Source organism: Nannobrachium achirus (assembly GCF_963921795.1).
Source record: "Nannobrachium achirus genome assembly, contig: SCAFFOLD_369, whole genome shotgun sequence".
In the NCBI taxonomy this organism is placed as follows: domain Eukaryota; kingdom Metazoa; phylum Chordata; class Actinopteri; order Myctophiformes; family Myctophidae; genus Nannobrachium; species Nannobrachium achirus.
Window position 1 is genome coordinate 20,634 of NW_027665124.1, and position 22,219 is coordinate 42,852.

At 40.3% G+C, this 22,219-nt stretch overlaps 2 protein-coding genes across 2 annotated transcripts; one reads left to right on the forward strand and one right to left on the reverse strand.

Moving 5' to 3' along the window:
* Positions 1–1,859: 1,859 nt before the first annotated feature.
* On the forward strand, positions 1,860–14,953 carry LOC308280614 (uncharacterized protein; the record flags this gene model as incomplete). The annotated part of the gene is made up of 5 exons (XM_080754947.1): positions 1,860–1,975; positions 5,738–5,841; positions 10,266–10,367; positions 11,367–11,563; positions 14,948–14,953. The coding sequence occupies exons 2-5, from the start codon at positions 5,772–5,774 to the stop codon at positions 14,951–14,953; spliced, it is 375 nt and encodes a 124-aa protein (XP_080611073.1). The 5' UTR covers positions 1,860–1,975; positions 5,738–5,771.
* A 1,493-nt stretch (positions 14,954–16,446) lies between these two features.
* On the reverse strand, positions 16,447–18,418 carry LOC308280615 (myoferlin-like; the record flags this gene model as incomplete). The annotated part of the gene is made up of 4 exons (XM_080754948.1): positions 16,447–16,526; positions 16,717–16,864; positions 17,449–17,558; positions 18,302–18,418. The coding sequence occupies 4 exons, from the start codon at positions 18,416–18,418 to the stop codon at positions 16,488–16,490; spliced, it is 414 nt and encodes a 137-aa protein (XP_080611074.1). The 3' UTR covers positions 16,447–16,487.
* Between the last annotated feature and the right edge of the window lie 3,801 nt (positions 18,419–22,219).

The following is a 22,219-nucleotide window of genomic DNA, read 5'->3' on the forward strand; positions in this document are numbered from 1 at the left end:
GAACCCTGAAGGTCCCTCAAGGCCGCTTTGATGGACCACAGCACTTAGTAGTATACATTTAGAGCTAGCTCTGTTTCTGGTAATATTTGTGTGTCCATGGCAAAAATTGAATTTTGACAAAAAAGTCCACCACATGCCGGCATGGCGATGAACCCTGGGCATAAGGCGCCGTGCAAGAGAGGACCCTCAGTGTCTTAATGCAATTAAAAAGATATGTCAAATCACACCTACAATCATTAATATCTCGGTCAACACAACAAGATCACACAAACACCACAACACATACTGTACGTTGTTCCATGACATCTTTACCCATTGGTTTAAACACTGGTAAACAACTGTAATGTATGAAGATGTGATGCAATGCAATGTGATGCGATACGAGAGTGCGGTCTAACCACCACCAACTCGGGACTCCTGAATCGCTGCCCTCCACACTCCCCTATCTAGCATCAGGGTCTTGAGCTCTACAGTGTTGTTATGTTGTATGAAGATTTAAAGTGGGTTCAAGTAATGACCTTCAGAAAAAATAGGAAAACATGCAACCTACATTAAATTGGCAAATGGATGGCAAGTCCGAATTGGAATTCAGTGGGAAATACATTTTGATTCTATGACATACAGATCAGAATGTATAGGAAATAGGCATATAGCCTACATAAAGTTGCTAATAGTGTCACCATATGGGGCCAACTGTGCATTTTGGCTGAAACTGTGGCCCCATCTGACCAACTTTGGTCATTTTTGGCAGACAGAATAGTAATATTTACAAAACCAATAAGGTAGGGCTCCAGTCCTTTCAATGTTTGGACCCCTAAGAATGCATATCTGAAATGTTATCAAAACAAAGCAGCAAGATAGTGAAATGCAGGTAATAAAAAGAGTGCAAAATTACGGAATGATTATCTGAGAGAAAATACCAGTCAATGAACACTGGAGGCTGAGAAAACATTGTTGCATAATATCAACGGTGTACAGTGGCAGTCTAATGAAGACTCATAATCCCACAGGGGGAAAATAACAGCTTCTCTGTAGTGCAGTGCTCCTCATGAGTATGGGTTCACAATCTTCATTGAGATGTAGTTCTGGGGATCAAAGAATTGGATAGTTACATAGTTAATACAATCATTTGAGAGCACCACTCCAAGCTCTGTCAATGGACTGAAAACACAATTTATGATGCAAATTCTGGTTAAATGACTACAGTAAGTAAAATACGAGTTACATAATATGTGTAAATACTATAGGGCATTCACCAAATATTCGAATATTCGAATATCAAAGTCACTATTCGACGTTGTTCACAGAAGTCGGATATTTTTTTTATTGTTTTCTCTTTAAAAAATATATAGTTTGTAAAGCTTGGCTAGATAGGAAGTCATAAGAGTGAGTTGCCATGCCCCTGGTGGATGAATTTGTTAATGCTCTCTACCAGGGGTTCTCAAACCTTTTTAGGCTGTGACTTTTTTACACAGAATCATTATTTTCGTTGTATAGCTTTAATTAAATGGTTAATCTATATTTTTAATGTGTATATCATATACAAATTATTCGTTTTTCAATTACGTTAGGTGTACTCTTATTCTGAAGAGATCGCCACCGGAAATCTTATATTTGCTGACACTAAATTTGTTCACGGAACATAGCCCGAGTTGAAACCTTGAAACACAGTAACATAAATAACACGCGCAGTCAGAGCATCTGTGTTACAATATGTTTGCAGTGGACACACCTTCTTTGTAACTTCTGTCGGAGAGCGTCGTTGCACATCAGAGAGTGACAGGCTGTCTCGTTGTGAAAACGGGAGGACTTTTCACACCAAGTTCAAAGAAGACGTTCTTTTGTTTATTTTGTGTGTGGGCTAATGCTAAGCTAAGCAGTCCAGACTAGAATCCCATTCCTTACTCAGTAGTACCCACTTTAATAGAGGCGTTGTTAAAAGTGTGTTTTCTACCAGGATAAATGATTGGGGAAGGTATGTTTTTGTCTTCTTCTCTTCTCTCTCTCTTTTTTTCCCCCCCTTTTTTTTGTTTTGTTTATAAGAATGTAACTTGGAAGGAAGGGGCATTTCACTATTGTGAACCCGAACAGTGTTTACTTGGGGAAAAGAATACCAACAATAATAGTATTTGCACAAATCATGACTCTTTCTAAAAAGAAAATAATCATTCTACTTACGGTACCTTAATGAGGGAACAGTCAGAGAGAGAATTACATTAAGATATTCATTATTATATATATTTTCCAAATAATATTAAAATTGTGCAAACTTTTATTTGCTTTTTCACTTGAAAAAGTGAAAAGGCGAGTTATTAATTATAATTGCGTATTCAGGAAGTGCTCTGTGAAAAAGTAACTTTTCCAAGACAGCTGTGTGTACTGTGAAACATTATGGTCATATAATGACAGTTATGTTTCAGGGCTACCCAAGTGATTATGTGAATATGTTACTGGTCTGTTGGCACAGCCATTTCTAGCCTAAAGGTCTGGATAGATCAGATGAGGAATGAAACACACACACACACACACACACACACACACACACACACACACACACACACACACACACACACACACACACACACACACACGCACACACAGCCTGAAAATGAGTATCAGTAACTATGCACTTGACCGCATAGCGCTAGCCGCAAATTGCAACACTAGATTTTATTTTAATCGGATGAATCTAGGGTTGCAATACCTCCCATAAGTGGCGTTTCCATAAAACTACTTTTTGCGCATTAACGGCTGATTCGCTAAATGTTTTTATGGAAACACTTCAATTTGCGAATAAACTTTCATTATCCGCAAAAAAGATTATACGCTTGGAGGAGGAGGATTTTGAGGCTTAATCGGATAAACTAAATGCGCAAAAGTGAATGGAAACGGGTCAGACAATACATTCGAATAAAGTATGACGTTCTGGTCCATATCGTCCTCCTATATAACACTTTCCCCCGCCGCTTAATAGACCGTTTGTCAGCCTTCTGATTGGTCCCTGAGACTCCCTGACTGGCCAACCAGAAAAAAACATTCACTTTTTGCTATCGGGGGTGGAGTTTGTGCAGTGGAGAATGTTGCTTCAGCCTTTCAAAAACTGTCCGCAGTGCGCGACACGGAGATCGGCCGGTACGGTGATAGCGACGGCAAGCGTCAAGCGATCTCGCTCATCATAACGAATAAGCTTCAACAAACTAGTTCACATGTACCTTATCAATGGTCTAAGAGTCACGATTGGGTACATATAATTTAAATGGGCAGAATTACGAAAAGCCAGCCTATTATGTGAGGAGAAACATTCTCTCTGTCCTCTTCCTAGTACCCAAGATGCAATGCGCTTCTCTTTCTATCTCTTATCCAGAGGATTAAACTAATTAAAACATTTATTTTTCGGGGGAAAACTACTGTTTTGCTATGTAATTACTGTACCTTTTTCTTCCCTTTTTATTAATATCACGTAGATGTGTTTTTTGTGGTACTTTATATAGCTGTAATGAGGCTATGAAGGGAAAAAAAATCGCATCCACTACCACTATAAAATAATCTGCAAAGAGGATTCTGTCCCACTGGGATTAAACAAATTAAAACATATATTTTCGGGTAAATCCCCTGTTTTGCAATGTAACTACTGTACCTTTGTCTTCCCTTTTTATTAATATCACCTAGGTGTTTTTCCTTTGGTACTTTATATAGCTGTAATGAGGCTATGAAGGGAAAAAAGAATCCCATCCACTTCCACTATAAAAACAATCTGCCCAGGGTTAATGTCCCATCATAGTAACAGGGCAGAATGGGGCGGGATTTGCAAAAGGGTTTATTAACGTCCATTGTACAGCGTTCGTCAGAGAAAGACAGCTGCTGATCGACAGATCTCTCTCTCTCTCTTTCTCCCTCTCCATCTCTCCCTCCCTCCCTCTCTCTCTCTCACTCACACACATGTACAGGCGCGCGCACGCAGCCACCGACGCACACACTTTTCATACAGGTTTGTTTTATATCAGCAGAAATATATCCAGATAGTCCATAGACTGTAGAAAAATAGAGATAGTCACTACCAGCATGGGAACAGCGCACGGGTGACGGACTGACTCGCTATATGTTGCTCTTGCAAGTACACGCCCACTGCCTGATCTACAAACCCTACAACGTAGCGTGGAGGGACACAGTTTGATCTTGGAAATCTACTGTTCCGTGCGCCACACAGTCATACGACTAATCATAAATCAGGCACCATGGCATGAGAAGCAGACAGCACGCAGACCAGTTTAGCAGCGGAGACGGAGAGAGAGGGTATAAAAGTCAGAGAGAGTAACAGAGGCATGGATGGAAACGTGTAAAAGTGAACTCATCGTCAAAATGGGACACAAATTCCTTATTGAAGCGTTTTTTCCTCCATTGCGCGAAGCAATGCGATGGTGTGTTGTGTGGATAATACGTTAATGTGTTTGTGTGCGTGTGCGTGCGTGTGTTGCAAGGCGAAGCTCTCAGAACAGCCCCGTGACATTTTGTATTCATTATTGTGTCGCTTGTCGCTCTTCTTCTGCAGTTATAGAATGTCGTAGGACTGAAAAGGTGCGCCACCTATTGGTTTTCCAAACGAACTACTACCCTTATTCGAATGACACCCGCAAATGGAAACGGGCTAAATTCACTTAGTCTAAATGCGCATTTCTGATAATACGCTTCCCTAATGCGCTTAAGTTTATGGAAACGCCACTATAGGCAGCCAATGCATCAAAACATTTTTTTGCTATCTGATTGTAATAAACAACTTCAAATTCAGCTATATTGGGGCTCTATGGAAAACTTGGAATATCTTCTTTCTATCTGCAAATAGCTTCTTTCATAAAACTGCACCGTTACAGGGTTATAAGCTACTTTCTGTCAAGAAATCCGAGCAGACATGGTTTATTTTCTAAGTGTTGAACTTCGGAAGCGCTGGTCTTCTATTACGCAGCGTCCCGCTGCCTCCTGCATTATGTGACATTTAGAACCAGGTGGTACACAGGACCGCTGAGTGACTTCCCACGAGCGCTTCCAAACTCCATCACTTAAAACAAATAATCACCTGAAGCCAATTCTTTGATAGAAAGTAGTTCCTAACATGTCTATGGTGGATTTTTATGAAACAAACACTTTGCAGATAGAAAGAGGATACTCCAAGCTTTCCATACAGCCCCAATAGTGGTGAGTTTGACGCCGTTTATTACAATCAGATAGCAAAAAACTGTTTTGATGCATTGGCTGCCTATGGGAGGTATTGCAACCCTAGATTCATCCGATTAAAATAAAATCTAGTGTTGCAATTTGCGGCTAGCATAGCGCATACCTATTAGATGGAAGACTTGAGCACTGTGTTCTGCATCTGACCAGCCAGCTTATTTGGGAGACCAGCGAGTGTGTTTCCTTTTCAGCCAAAGCTGCCCGCTGGCTACTCTGCACTGTGAGTTGGACCACACAGGACCATAGGTCAGACCTCTGGTTGGTGATGGCTATGTCTGTTACAACCACGTCCATCATCATCTGCCAGTCTCTGGCTGCCTCCAGTTCCAGCTCCAATTATAATATACTAAATATATAATTATAATATATACTAAATAAATATACTAATTTGTAACGATATTGTTACTGTAATTACTCCTTCCTGTCTGTTATTGTTGAAGTTTGTATAAGAAGTGTTTCTCTTCTCAACAATTCCTGGTTAAACCCTGGGGTTTTAATTGTTTCATTCCAGACTGTATGGAGTCCACTCCAGACTGCAGGTGCAGATGAACTCTCCAGACTCAGCCAGACCCGTTTCAGTGAAACAGGAGGAACTTGAAGACCAGCCAGACCTCAGTAAGTTTCACTGTCTCTTTCTTCCTTTTTTTTTTTTTTTTTTTCATTTTTCAATGCAATACAATACAGCTGCTAGCTGTGCTTTAAACAGTATAAACAAAGGTGCAGTAAGTTATGTTTTCGTTAAAACCAAAATTGTTAAAAAACTGCAGTGTTTTTTCTCTTTTTGTAGCAATGTGTTTATGGAGGAATATGTGAGACGCAAATGCAATTACTATCCGAATAGACAGCTATTAATGAATATAAATATCAGGGTTTTCCGGCAGCGCTTTATGGGCCAGGCATTCCGCCCGCGCTGAAATCTTCAACGCCTGGCCAAGAGCTGGCCAAGACGCAGAGCGAAAAGCCCTAAACGTCACCAGTGTTTTCATCACACATGACCAGTCCAGTCCACCCTCACAGAAGAGTCTGAACCGTGGCTTTAACGGTGTGTAGAAAAGAATATATAGATTTCTTTAAAACCACTACAAGTACATTTTGTGAGTTGGGACTACACTAGTGTAGATACATTTCGCCTACCCCATGCTGCGCGAGCATACTTTTGCTCACTGGACTGAGCACAACCGTGGCGCGGGTGAGTAGCTAACCTGCCGACTCCCTTAGTCGAAATTATGGGACATAGGAATAGCGAGATTTCCCCAAAGGGAGAGGGTGGTGGTGGTGGGGGCCAGGCACAAAGTAGCCTTTCATCCATGGTGGAAACATGGAAATCCTGGTGCGAGGTTAACAGTTAAAGGCAGCCACTGCCATTACCTCCAAAGGCATGTGTTGTGTAACTTGTGTAGGCTACACTGACTCCATGAGAAGTACGGTACCACTCTGCAATTTAGTTTCACAGGACTTGGCGGGTGCTCAATAAAGCCTACCGTGTGAAAAGCATTGCTTGGTTGCATGTGTAAAATAAAAAATGGCAGCACCAATATGCGGCGCTACCGACGATAGTATAATATCTGATCACTGGGCATCATCAGCACAGCTAAGCTAGGTATGTTATTGTTTGTCATGTCAGTCAGTTACCACGGTCAATAGGCTTCAAAATAAAAGTACCTACTTTCGTCAAATTATGGGACAATCAACCGGTCGGTGGAGTTCAAAACAAGATAAGACCGTTTGGTACTTAATGTAAAGTATCATATCAACAAGCTCACAAGTCACAACGTTTAACTGTGTGATGCTGTGAGCTTGTAAATCAGCTATTTTCAAATAGAAGATGTACAGGGTTGAAGTAGCTAAACTGGTTTTGCTACAAAAGGTTGAATAAATGTGAACAATGAGAGCATAATGTAGTTATTTTCCAATTTTCCATCACCAAACCAACTCCTTAAACTTAATATTTTGAGGGCAATCAAAACCTAAATATGTTTTGATTTGTTTGATGTTATAAGTAACTTCTCTTTCTCTTATCTAACTTTTAATATTTTGACGGCAAAAATAAGAATTAATAATAAACATTAAGCTAATTAATTCATTCATTAAGTCAATTAATTAATTAATTGCCTACCACCTGCAGGAAACCCTGAATATTACTTTATAATGCTGCAGACATTAATCCTAACTAGAAATACTGTTCCTTCGAAACAGTGTGGGCTCGCTTCCAACCCAAAACAATAATAGTAAAAGTGTCAAGTTCCCAGGCAATGCTCTCTTTCATTTTACTGACGTAAAATGGTAATGCAAATACAATTTAGACAAGCAGTGTTATTACATGAACTTAAAGGACCAGGTCACCTTTGGGACAACCAGATCTTATTTTATTGTTGTGTGGGACACGATCAACACAATGTTTTGTTATTTTTTTGTTCAATCTGTGTTTTTAGATATTGTAGTATTTCAGTATGCTACAACTGGTCATATGATGCATGAGATGATGCAATATCATGCTACAAAGCATCATATGACCAGTTGTAGCATGCTGAAATGCTAAAATATCTAAAAACACAGATTGAACACAAGAAATTACTCAGTATTGTGTTGATCGTGTCCCACACAACAATAAAATAAGATCTGGTTGTCCCAGAGGTGACCTGGTCCTTTAACGGTATGGACAATTAAATCAAAATAAAATTAAAATATAATGTGGACGGGTAAACAAACAACAAAAGTTCGAGACCAGTAGCATGTTGGGAACTGAAGTTATGGCTGTTTAAAGCCTGGGAAGAAAGAGGGGGGACCTGTGTGTGTGTGTGTGTGTGTGTGTGTGTGTGTGTGTGTGTGTGTGTGTGTGTGTGTGTGTGTGTGTGTGTGTGTGTGTGTGTGTGTGTGTGTGTGTGCGCGTGCTCAGGGGTCCCTGAACCACACTTTGCAAACCAGCAAACCACATCAAAGTAATAGTACGCAGATGGTCCTAATATTGACAAGCTTTTTAAAAACAGCAGATCTACAAGATCACAACATGTCGCAATGTCACATTGTAGATCAGCTTCTTACAATTAGACAAAGTATTAAGTGATTCATCTACCGTATGTTTTGTATTAATAATAAAATCTGCAAAGTAACAAGTAACTAAAGCTGCCAAATGCAATTGCAGTGGAGTATAAGTAACAAAAGTGTAAAGTAAAAGTTGGTATACAGTACGGGACATGCTGATCCAAATGCATATAGGATATACTAGGATCCAAATGCAGACAGGCTGCAATTCATGGCTTTTAAAGTGTTTGGGGTGTGGTTTTGCCAGGTGGGTCCACTTCGGTTGATCGTCTGATTTGGAAATGCATTGGTTGTGATATCTCCCTGACAACCAACAACAACCACACAGAGTGTCCCTGCGGGTTCTAGGATATATACTGTAAATCCCATCGCCCGGGAACCTTATTCTTTTTAAGTTACATTTCTAAAACACTACAAAACATGTGTCAAAGACAAATACAAGCAAACGTCTCCACAGTAACACAGTAACAGTTGTTTGTGTGTGTGTGTGTGTGTGTGTGTGTGTGTGTGTGTGTGTGTGTGTGTGTGTGTGTGTGTGTGTGTGTGTGTGTGTGTGTGTGTGTGTGTGTGTGTGTGTGTGTGTGTGTGTGTGTGTGCGTGCGTGCGTGCGTGCGTGCGTGCGTGTTAATAATTATTATTATTATTAATAATAAAATCTGCAAAATAACAAGTAACTGAAGCTGTCAAATGCTGTATTTATAGTAGAGTATAAGTAACAAAAATGGAAATTAGAGTAAAAGTACCTAAAAATTGTATTGTAGGTACAAGTACTTGTATATACTTGAGTAAATGTACTTGGTTACTTTGCAGCACCACAGAACAGCCAATGACAGACAAGCCTTTAATCACAGCTGTGTCAATCAGTAGAGTGGAGAGGGACATTTATAGACACTTATAGTTTTAACTCAGAATATATACATCACACAGCTTAGATATTTGGATCAAATCAGAGAGCAGACCTGTGTGAACGCATTGATATAAATAGCATATCTGAAGTGTGAACATTACAGCCACAGCGCCTTAACATAAACATGGGTCCCTTTCCTCTGTCTACACTCTCTCCCCACTCACTAAACCCATTGGAAATGCATTGGGTGCTTAAAGTTAAACATTTTTATTTTTTTATAATTATACTACAAAACATTTCAAAAAGAAAAATACAAGCACACGTGTCCTCAGTAAGCTGAACACATAAAAATGTGAATGGTGTTGAAAGGTGTAAGCGTTTAGGAGATGAATAGCGCCAAAGTTTTGAGGAGATACTGACTAGTATAGTATAGTATAGTATATAAATAATGAAGATAACATACGTGTGCTCGCCTTCCAGGCGAGCCCACAATAATTAAATGGCCTCTCTTCTGGTGCCATCTTGTGGCCAAACACTAGTGCACTCAGTTGGACCCTGTCTCAAAATGTAATGGGCAGATTGTCAAGAAACTTGATCAGCGCATTCATGCTACCTGGAAGATCTACCTTAATCAAGTGTTCCAAATGACCTATGTTCTAGCGACACCTCCAGGTCAAAATAATCAAGTTTCACACAAGGTTCTGGACTGTTTGATTATAGCAGAAATTAACACAATAATCTTTGGTCAAAAGGATTGTTTACTCCTTGGAACCAAAGTGTTAACAAACAGATGGGTTTTACATGTTGACCAAAAGTCTCTCTTTCCATCATCTTGGTCAACTTCTTCTATTTTTTCCTCTACTACTACAGTAGATCAGAACTAAACATCTCACTGAGACTGAGTTGGGCTTTTTACGTTTTTAGTGAGTCAAAGTGCACAGATTCAAATAATGATCTTTCAGCCCTACTGTGGTCACTCCCCTAACCCAGGTCAAAAAGGTATTTAATATTTTTTACAATATGTGATCAAATACGATCTCTCATCCCCACAGCCCAGTTTTGAACAACAATTATTTGTGTCCTATTTGCATATTTTTGATACCACTAAGTCTGAAGTTATTAAAGTCCTTGTTCAATTGCTTCATTTCAGACCAGTGTTTGGAGTCCAGACTGCAGGAGAAGATGAACTCTCCAGACTCATCCAGGGCCATTTCTATTAAACAAGAGGAACCTGAAGACCACCCACACTTCAGTAAGTTTAACTTGAACCCAAATGCTGAATAGTAACCTACAAGCTCACAATGTGTCAAGTATTATTTTTGTTAATATTGTTTCATAATGTCATGATTGAAATTAAATATTTGCTGTAACAACATTATTGGGACAGCAGGTCGCAATTAGTATGAAAACCTGCAGATCGTGTGCGTGCGTGCGTCTGTCAGTCAAGCCTCATGTCACGCTCCATATATGGCCAAGAAAGAATGAATTTGCCCATATATGGAGATCCCCAATGTCATCAATATTAACCCATTTAGTGCTCCAGAAATTAACGAGTTAACATGTCCAGCGCGCCTCCCGCAGGCTGCATCCACGACCGTTGTCTTATTTTGAAGGCCAGAAGTCCATAGCGTAAACACTTCAGGTCTGACGTCATCACGTCATGACGCTCGTCGCTGTTGTTGTGTTGTGTAATGGCCGATCGCTGCTTTTCAACGTGTGTTTTATTAGCGAGAATCTACTGCCATCTTCCCTCTGAAAGTGTTGTTTGGAGATAATGGACATTAAAGATGAGATTCCCCGTCTGCCTCAATGTTATGGGATTACTATTTTGTGCTCGTGGATCCGTGATGATGATAAATCAGCGAGGGAGATCGTCTCGGGACCTTCCACCATTGTACCCGGTAGGATAACCGCCGTTACAGTAATATATTACTTTTCGCGAGACATCTCGCGATTGGCACTGCGAACATCAAAGGGAATTTCGCAAGATATCTCGGGAAAGGCACTAAATGAGTTAAGCTGATATCTGGGAATGACATATATGGACATAATGTGTCAGTTCCAGGATAACCAGTATGGTTGTCACTACGCAAGTCTCACTTGCAAATTAATTCTGTCCTTGTCCCTTAATGCACTGTAAGCAGATGATACCTCATTTTGTACATGGCACATGGAGGATGATGGAGATGTTTATTAACACTTAAATAATCCAGTATTTGACTATCATGTTATGTTATTTTTCTGCTCCCAGACATCCTGCACATGGTTGTTTGTAAAGAGGAGGTTTCTCCTGAACAGGAGAGGAACTCCAGTATGCTACAGGAGGAACCAGAGCCTCCACACATTAAAGTAGAACTGGAGGAACCAGGGCATTCACACATTAAAGAAGAACAGGAGGAACCAGAGCCTCCACACATTAAAGAAGAACAGGAGGAGATACTTAGACCAGTGGAGCCTGATAATAAAGACATCTTTCCACATTGTTCTGAAGTTGAAGTGGAGCTTGAATCTGACACTGAAGTGACTGAAGACAGTGATGATTGGGAGAAGACAAGTGGGGGTGTCCACACTGGAGGAAAACCTTTCCGGTGCAAACATTGTGACAAGAGTTTCAGTCGGTCAGGTAACCTGAAGGAACACCACCATACCCACACTGGAGAAAAACCTTTCCGGTGTAAACATTGTGACAAGAGTTTCAGTCGCTCAGGTATCCTGAGGATACACCATCGTACCCACACTGGAGAAAAACCTTTCCGGTGTAAGCATTGTGACAAGAGTTTCAGGCAGTCAGGTACCTTGAAGGAACACCACCGGATCCACACTGGAGAAAAACCTTTCCGGTGTAAACATTGTGACAAGAGTTTCAGTCAGTCACGTACCTTGAAGGAACACCACCGGATCCACACTGGAGAAAAACCTTTCCGGTGTAAACATTGTGACAAGAGTTTCAGTCAGTCAGGTGACCTGAAGATACACCAGCGTACCCACACTGGAGAAAAACCTTTCCGGTGTAAACATTGTGACAAGAGTTTCAGTGTGTCATCTAACCTGAAGGAACACCATCGTACCCACACTGGAGAAAAACCTTTCCAGTGTAAACATTGTGACAAGAGTTTCAGTGGGTCAGGTGTCCTGAAGATACACCAGCGTACCCACACTGGAGAAAAACCTTTCCGGTGTAAACATTGTGACAAGAGTTTCAGTCGGTCAGGTGACCTGAAGACACACCAGCGTACCCACACTGGAGAAAAACCTTTCAGGTGTAAACATTGTGTCAAGAGTTTCAGTCGGTCAGGTACCTTGAAGAGACACCATCGTATTCACACTGGAGAGAAAAGTTCCCAGTGTAAGTATTGTAACAAGACTTGAGGTATGCCCTGAAAAGGAGAGGAATGAAGGTCAGCTGCAGCAAGACTGACATGACATGTGAGTGAATGAAGGAACCCAAGTGGAACTGTAAAGTTACTGGGAGTGGAGTTAAAGAAGGTGGAGGACTTTTAAGTATTTAGGATCAACATTCCAGAGCAATCAATGGAGCGTGTGGAAAAGAGGTGAAGAAACAAGTGCAAGCAGGTTGGAACGGGTGGAGAAAAGTGTCAGGGGTGATGGGTGATAGGAAAGTTTCAGCCAGGATGAAAGGGTAGGTGTACAAGACGGTGGTGAGACCAGCTATACAGGGGTGGGCAACTTTGATGATGGCGAGGGCCACTATATTTTCACCTTCACTCCAGAGGGCCACATTGCATAATGCTACGTCCTACTTTGTCATTCTAGTATCTCATACAAAAGAAGCAAAAATAGCAGATCTACAAGCTCAAAACGCATCGCGCTGCGATGCGTTTTGAGCTTGTAGATTGGCTATTTTTGCTTCTTTTGAATTGTAATCCTGAATTATTTGTTGTTATCTTTTTTATTGGAATCCTCAAATGTAACATTTTGATTTAATTTCAATTTAAATACTCACGTTAACTTTATGAACCTAAATACAAAAACAATGGCCATAAAAAAAATACATTTTAATACTACTATACTAGTCATTAAGCTACTAGTATAGACTGACGGAAGCAGATCATGGTTGTAATTGTAGCAGCTGAAATCAATAATATATCAGTATTCTGGCATTAACCTGCGGGCCGCATTAAGTGAAGGTGGGGGCCGCATGTGGCCCCCGGGCCACCAGTTGCCCATGTATGAGCTATGATGTACGGTTTAGAGACATTCGCACTGAGGAAAAGACAGGAAGCAAAGCTGGAGGTAGCCAAGACTAAAGTGTTGAGGTTCTCTCTGGGCGTAACAAGGATGGATAGGATCAGGAACAAGTACATTAGAGGCACAGTGCATGTCAGTTGTTTTGGAGATAAAGTCAGAGAGGCCAGACTGAGATGGTTTGGACATGTGTACAGAGGAGGGATAGTGAGTTACATCGGTAGAAGGATGCTGAGGTTGGAACTTCCAGTCATTAGGCCTAGAGTAAGACCAAAGATGAGATTTATTGATGTAGTGAAAGAGGACATGAAGTTAATTGGTGTGAAAGAAGAGGATGCAGAGGACAGGGTGAGATGGGGGCAGATGATTCGCTGTGGCGACGCCTGAAGGGAACAGCCAAACGGAAAAGAAAAAGCGGAGCAGACTTTCGTTCGGTTAACTGAACTGAAGATTCACCAGCGTACCCACGCTTGAGAAAAACCTTTCTGGTGTAAACATTGTTTAATTACGTCACATGACCTGTAGAAACACGAGTTTGTGGAGAATACCATGTTAACAGTGAGAAGAGTTATCAGGTGTTGCAAGTTAGGCATAGTTTTACTGAGCTTAGGGTTAGGGTTTTGGGTTAGGTTTAGGCATAGTTTTACTGAGTTTAGGTTTAGGCACAGTATTTTCACCAGGTTAACATTCACCAGATTCTGACTAATTGGATGTAGGAACAGTGAAATGTCGGACCAGTGCCATGGCACCGTTGGGACGCCTTTTGGAGACATTCCCCTGCTCTTTTTATTTCTTCTTTTAAATCCTCAGTTAATTTCCTCAATCCAGGATTTCCTCAATTTGTGGTTCCTGTGTTAAAATGTATCACGGTTAGCTATCCATCTTCAGAAGTATATACATTTGATACACATTCAATAATATGAAATATCACAAGTTACACCACTTTAGGACAGACTGACCCAGTGCAATTCATCCATTAAAATCAATTACAGAACATTATGGTACAATAATCAAACTCTGAACTGTATTCCATTGTTCTGTTCTCCATGACAATAAAATAGTTCGAATACAAAAATAGCTTCTTTGCCACAGTCTCGAATTCATCATACATTATGAACATAGCTTATCATGGAAGTTATGATACATTCTCACAGTTTGAAAATGATATGGTTAACACATGTTTAAGGACAGCTTTCCTATCTTGATAACTTCTGCCAGGAGAAGGCATGTACAACTCCAGGAGAGTCTCGAGGAATAGTTTCTTAAATCAATATAACTGGGCGCAGATTCTTGGAAGTATCACAATGTTTATAACACATGTTTAATACATGGTATACGTTGGTATATGTTGTATAAAATCAACTAATTGATTAATTGTGTTTTGCAAGACTAGTGAAAATAGCCTGATCTACAAGATCAGGCTATTAGGTTCATCTTGATTCGTTGTGAGCTTGAACATATATTTTATTATTTGTAAGGTTTTTCTTGCAATATGTCCAAAATAGGCAATCAATTATTATTCGATCAATACACAAAAATGTTATCAATAGAAAATATAATTAATTGACTACATCATTTTGTTGGATTTACTGTTGTACTCCTAGGTGGGTGTTCTCTTCTTTACAGGTCTGAAGGTCATACTGTAGCACTGTTACTACAGTATAGACAATGGACAGTACCCGAGACCAGCAGTGGGGGGCAGCAATACACCAGGGGACCTTGAGGGAGCTCAAGGCCAGGCGTGTCCAAACCTTTTTCAAAGGGGGCCACATTTGGAATACTATTTTAAATCCACATTGTATGTATAAATCATCCACACCATGTGAAAAATAAGACGACAAAAGAAACAAATACAAATTAAACTGTTTATTAAAATTATTTTCATTATAAATATAGTATTGTGGCAATTGACAAGGTCTAAGCACAATACAAAATATAAAATAAATTAGAATGTCTCATGACATTCAGAAGATGAAGAAATTAAAGCGGGAGGGAAACAAACTATTTTGGTTGTTCACAGTAAGATTTGAACTCAAAACCCTACAATTTTTTAATTTAAAAGTACTATTTGTACACTTTCAGAGTTAGAAACCTATAATGGTAAATTTTTGGACCATCCTTAAAGAACTCGGAAGGTCCCTCAAGGCCGCTTGAAGGACCACAGCACTTAGTAGTATACATTTAGAGCTAGCTTGTTTCTGGTAATATTTGTATTACCAGATTTTGACAAAAATGTCATGCTGGCATGGCGATGAACCCTGGGGCATAAGGCGCCGTGCAAGATAGGGCCCTCATTGTCTTAATGCAATTAAAAATATATGTCAAATCACACCTACAATCATTAATATCTCGGTCAACACAACAAGATCACACAAACACCACAACACATACTGTACGTTGTTCCATGACATCTTTACCCATTGGTTTAAACACTGGTAAACGACTGTAATGTATGAAGATGTGATGCAATGCAATGTGATGCGATACAAGAGTGCGGTCTAACCACCACCAAACTCGGGACTGCTGAATTGCTGCCCTCCACACTCCCCTATCTAGCATCAGGGTCTTGAGCTCTACAGTGTTGTTATGTTGTATGAAGATTTAAAGTGCGTTCAAGTAATGACCTTCAGAAACAAATGGAAAACATGCAACCTGCATTAAATTGGCAAATGGATGGCAAGTCCGAATTGGAATTCAGTGGGAAATACATTTTGATTCTATGACATACAGATCAGAATGTAAAGTATAGGCAATAGGCATATACATAAAGTTGCTAATAGCGTCACCATGAGGCCAACTGAAGTGCATTTTGGCTGAACCTTTGGCCCCATCTGACCAACTTTGGTCATTTTTGGCAGACAGAATAGTAATATTTACAAAACCAATAGGGTAGGGCTCCAGTCCTTTCATTGTTTGGACCCCTAAGAATGCATATCTGATTCTGAAATGTTACAAAACAAAGCAGCAAGATAGTAGAAATGCAGGTAATAAAAAGAGTGCAAAAAAGAATAATACAGAAAAATGTACGGAATGATTATCTGAGAGAAAATACCAGCCAATGAACACTGGAGGCTGGGAAAACCCTGTTGCATAATATCAACGGTGGACAGTGGGACTCATAATCCCTCAGGAGGAAAATAACAGCTTCTCTGCAGTGCAGTGCTCCTCATGAGTATGGTTTCACAATCTTCATTGAGATGTAGTTCTGGGCATCAAAGAATGAATTGAATAGTTACATAATTAATACAATGGCAGCCTTGAGAGCACCAGTCCAACAAGCTCCATTAATGGACTGGAAACACAATTTATGATGCTAATTCTGTTTAAATGGCAAAATAAAATATGAGTTACATAATCTATGTGTAAATACTGTAAATAATAATATTTGATCTTACGGGAAGAGAGTAGATCATGATCCCAAGGAACAAGAGAACCAACAGGACGACAATCCCAATGATGAAGATCCACTTGAATCTCCTCCAGATTATGAATCTCATGGTCTTGCAAGGACTGGTGAACCAGAAGAATGACGTGTCGGGACGACTGGTGGTGAAAAGAAACAAAGTAAACACCTGCAAGTGCTTCTGCACAAGATGTTTAAAATGCCTTTAGGCCTAGACTTATTGAAAAATAGCAGATATACTGTACAAGCTCACAAGCTGCGAGCTTGTAGATCTGCTATTTTTGAAAAATCATGTAAATTTGTGCAAATCTTTGAATATCTAATTTTTAAAGTGAACATTTGTAACTCAAATATTTGCTTCTGGGGGGTCCCCGATACAAAATATGTTGAGACGGGGGTCGGCGGCCAAATACATATAATTCTAGGGGTCCTTGACATGAAAGAGTTTGAGAACCACTGACGTAGAAATTAGTTAGAAAATAGAAAATAGTTTTTCAAAAAAACTTTTTTTTAGAAGACACTTATAGAATCGGTTCAAAATCGGGTCAAAATGTTCACGATTTTTCTAAAATAGCAGATCTACAAGCTCGCAGCGCGGCACTCGGTGCCGCGCTGTGAGCTTGTAGATCTGCTATTTTTTTAATAGTTAAAGCATGAAATAATAATACACAATAATGAGTACCCGGTCTAAATGAGATTTATAATAAATACTAAATAGTCTTACTTGGGAGGGTCCAGTCTGGGGTTCATGTTGGGCTCATCTCTGCCTTTCCCAGCAGGCCGTTCTTCCATCTCCTTCTCCTCCACTATTTCCAAGGTCATCTCCACTTTTCCCTGTGATACACACCGACAGTGTCACTTACACTTACACAAACTAAATGAAGACACTTAATGTTACCAATAGGGGTTGACACTGCCTGACTCCCCTGTGAAAAGGGAAACTGCATAATGCCATTGTCGATTGAATTTCCTCTGTGAAATGGACAGTTCGACCGATTCAACACATTACTGGCCAGGCCGGGGTTCAATTGGGGACATCTTGCTCCACAGGCGGGAGCCTAAAACTGGTGCATAAAAATGGTGGAAATGGTCGGCTCATGGCCGGTTCCGTGAAAGTACCAACGTTCCAAGAATCTAAAACGGAACCAATTCTAGAACCAAATTTGTTTTGGTGGAAAGGGGGCCCTATGTGCACTCTGCTGTCAGTGCTTCCATCTTGCCAGTGCTTTCCTGCCTCGCTCTTTGGTGGAAAGAGAACTTTAAATTATATTCCTTGCAAGCGGACAGTCAACACTTTATTGCAGCTGAGAATCCGGCTTTTCATTGCGGCAAACCGGTAGGATGAACGCAGGAATGAATGGACAGCCAACTTGTAAATTAAGGAAACATTTCAAGCATGCAAGTAGAGAAAGTTAAAAATGTTAAAACATTTTATAATGGACAATTTACTTTGGGCAAAGTACAAAGTGCAACTCCTGAAAACACGCAGTAAAACAGAGTGTTCATTAAACTGAGAACATAATATAACCATTTCAAGGATTTATTTTTTTACAGTGTTAAATTAACATTTAACTTACGCCAAGCACAGGTTTCCCATCCTGCTGGATCATGCACGGCCACCAGCCTCGTACAGACTTCTGGGAGAACAGAGAGTTGGGCTGTGGTACTTTGCTCACTGCTGAGTCTGATGTCATTCCTGGTAACATCACTAGAGTTCTCAACAGCCCTGATAATTAAGGCCCGGCCCTAACTGGGCCGACCCGATGCTTGGCCTGACTAATCAGCATACATTTTAGGCCCGGCCCAGCGGGAAAACGTGGAGTCGGGTTCAACTTGAGAACTCTAGTCTCACCTGCAAAGACATTATCTATTGATTGGTCCTCTCATTACATTTAAAAATAATGTATTGGCAGTTTTATTAACTGTTTGACCAACCTGTGGAAGTCACCATGTGTTTGCGTGCTCCCTCACAGCAGTTCAGCGTGGACATGGCAGAGAAGGCGTCCCAGGTATGCCTGGCAGACCTGTTCACCTACCAGGACTTTGACGAGGGGACCCTGGGCCTGGCCTACGTGGCCCCCTCCAGACACGGCATCCCTGGCGGGCTCTGCTCCGAGAGTAAAACCTGTTTCATACAAGACTTTTTTTGCTTGGCTTTTTTGCTATTTTGTTTGTTCCAAAAGAAGAAACTTGATCATCTTTTTTGTTCAATGAGGTTTGGCCTTATAGATAGAAATGTGGCTGTTTTCGGTGTGTTAACTTACTTTTACTTACAAAATCATTGTCTAAATGTCCAAGGACCGTCATTTTTATCTTGCGGCCCTCAGGCTTTTGGTATTTTGCTGAGTGGCCCCTGAGCCATCTTAAGAGAGTAGGTCTCTTCTGCAGTGTCCATGTTTTTACCTTCAGCATTTCTACCTTCATCCTTTCATTCCTTTTCCTGGTTTTAACCACTTGAGCCATATTTTATACTTTTAACTTTTTTACAGTACTTTACAAAGTGCAATGTGTTGCAAGCCTGTATTTTTGCTACCTTTGTAAACTACAAAATATATATCGACAAAGTAGTTAGTATCAAAGGTATTTGGTTCCAGATATTGTGGTGTTTTGTCCATATCGCCCAGCCCTCATTTTTGTCTGCAGCCTAGCTGTCATTGTTCCATCCATGGATGTTCAATATGTTTTATCTCCTGTAATGTGTTATTGTGTATGACACAATGTAAATTAATTGAAACTCTGCCATTGTGCTTTCTTCACAGCAGCTCTGTTTAAATCACTTACAGTAGTTATGTGCACTTGTGCAGCAGTGCTTACGTTTCCATAACATTACAATCTGGTTTCAGCCCTCTGCACTCCTACCAAAATGACAAGAATCATTCACCAGTAGGCTATATCCTTATAGGCTCATTAGACCAGGCTGACCATAGACAGGCTGACACACAGGTGAACAAACACTCTCACACACACACACACACACACACACACACACACACACACACACACACACACACACACACACACACAGGTGAGTCCACTCAGTGCAACTAGAGAGAGAAACCTTCAGACTCCTAAAGAAAAGCAACAAGCCTTATGCCTCATTCACACTACAGATATATAGTTGAACGTTTAGCTTGGTAATTCAATGTAATCTCAATGGAAACCAGCTTTAAAGCTTTCAAAGCTTTGTTTGGAGCGTCTCCTGCATCTTTAAAGCTGGTTTCCATTGAGATTACATTGAATTACCAAGCAAAACGTTCAACTATATATCTGTAGTGTGAATGAGGCATTAGCCAGTGGAAGTGGTAACAAGAGGGATGGAATGAGAAAGAGATGAAGTGGAGGATGTGAAGGGTTAACAACTCTAGTAGCAAGGAGGTAACCTCGCCTACCATAGTCCTGTATCTGGCCTGTAGACCCGTTCGCAATTTGGTGTGAGGGGAGTTTCTCACCTGAACTGAGTCAGTGGGTCCCTAGACATGAAAAATCACAGAGGTGCTCGTCCGCCATAGTGGCACGAATGGCACAATGGCTGCATCAAATATGGCCGCCATTGGCTATGATGAAAATCCAACTTTTCTGTTTCTGGGTGTAAATGCACAAGTAATACCTCCATTTGGACTAATTTGGGTATGGGGAATTCATTTCTGATATTGTTTTGACCATTTTGGGTGATTTGGACCTTGAAAGGTCATGGTCAAGGTCATTTTGCTATTCCGAAGACCATGGCCATAACTTGGCCATTGTTAGGAGTAAAAACAGGTGCAATAGGTCTAAATCAACTAATTCTGACATGTATAATTCATTTCTGATATTGTTTTGACCATTAAGGATCATCTTGTCTTTGAAATATCAATTTCAATGCCATTTTTCAAAAACGATTTTGTTCATTACTTGCACTTTGATAGTATTTGTTCATAATAGTTTGTTTTGTTCATAGCAAAATACATACTAGTGATAAATACAAGTAAACATCCCCATTTAACTTTATAGGGGGATTTTAAATGAGCAAATACGACTATTTAAGAATAAAGGTGAAACATAAAATCACACAATCACACACAAAATGAACTAACCATTGCCCTCAAAGTGCACCATATTGTGATTGTGGGCATGCTAGTTAGTGTGATGTGTTTTTACAGGATGGATTTGCCATTGTTCCATCACAAAATATGATGCACAGAACTCCACCAGCAAGGCAGCCATGTCATTGAGGGTCACGTTTCAGACATGGCAGGAGTATACTAAAGTCGAAGTGTTCCTTCCATCCATCAGGGCTTGACATTGACTTTTTGAGGCAATTGTCCTTAGCAAATTAACCAAGATCCACTTGTCCAAGTACATTTTTAATGAACTTGTCCTGCACAACAGGACAAGCCTTAAAGGACAACTTTGTTTTTTTAAAACAAGGGTTCATATTTTAAATTGTAATTAGAGAAAAGAAAAAGTGAGTGAACTTGATAGAACATCTGTGTAGGACATATTTAAAATAAACCAATTACATTGGTTTATTTGAGCAGCATAGACTGCAGAGAATCTCTGCAAATCACCTGAGAGTAGATCTGACCATACTGGAATACTTGGGAGGAATGTGAACAGTTTGTTTAAAATAGTTTCTGCATGATAGTTATTTATACCTGTGTCATTGGTGTTTTTCATTGCTTGATTGGCTTTAGTCCTTAGTTGTTCAAAATGGTCTTTGAAGGGAGATGCACTTAAAGGAATGTGCTCACAGTCAAATACATCATCGCCCTCAATGTCATGTGAACTGTCTGGTTGATCATGGTCTTCCTTCCCTCCCGGCATATTCTGCGTTTCAGACTGGATGCTGAGAAGACTAGCTTTCACCTCACTGGAGTTCCTTTTACTACCAAGTACAATACACGCTGCATATACTATTTTACTTGCTTGCTCTAGTGTTTTGGCATTAAGTAAAAGGCTAAAGATAAACATAGCCAATGTATACCTCTTATCTTTCTGTATGTACTGTTGTTTGCAAATGTGACTAGCCTGTTTCATCAAATGACTCTTACATGCCCTTATGGTACAGAATTTCAAATCTTTGCCATCTGCAATTCCGGTCACTATTCTCCAACAGCGTAACAAATACGCTGGCATGCTATCACCATTGAGTATATCCATACCAGCTTGCAAAAGCACTATGGACCTGTCACTATTGATCTGAACAGGTGTTGCATTGCAACCAAATATGTCCCTCTCTCTGGCCCTCAATTCCGTGAGGATCTCCTCCACAGCGTGCTGTGTATGAGTGTCGCTGATCATAAATGCTACAGGTGTTGAAGCGGATGATGAACTATGGTCAGATCTACTCTCAGGTGATTTGCAGAGATTCTCTGCAGTCTATGCTGCTCAAATAAACCAATGTAATTGGTTTATTTTAAATATGTCCTACACAGATGTTCTATCAAGTTGTACTTAATTATGAACCATGTCACGGTATAATGAGAAAGAATGAGTTCTTAGAGCATACATGGGCA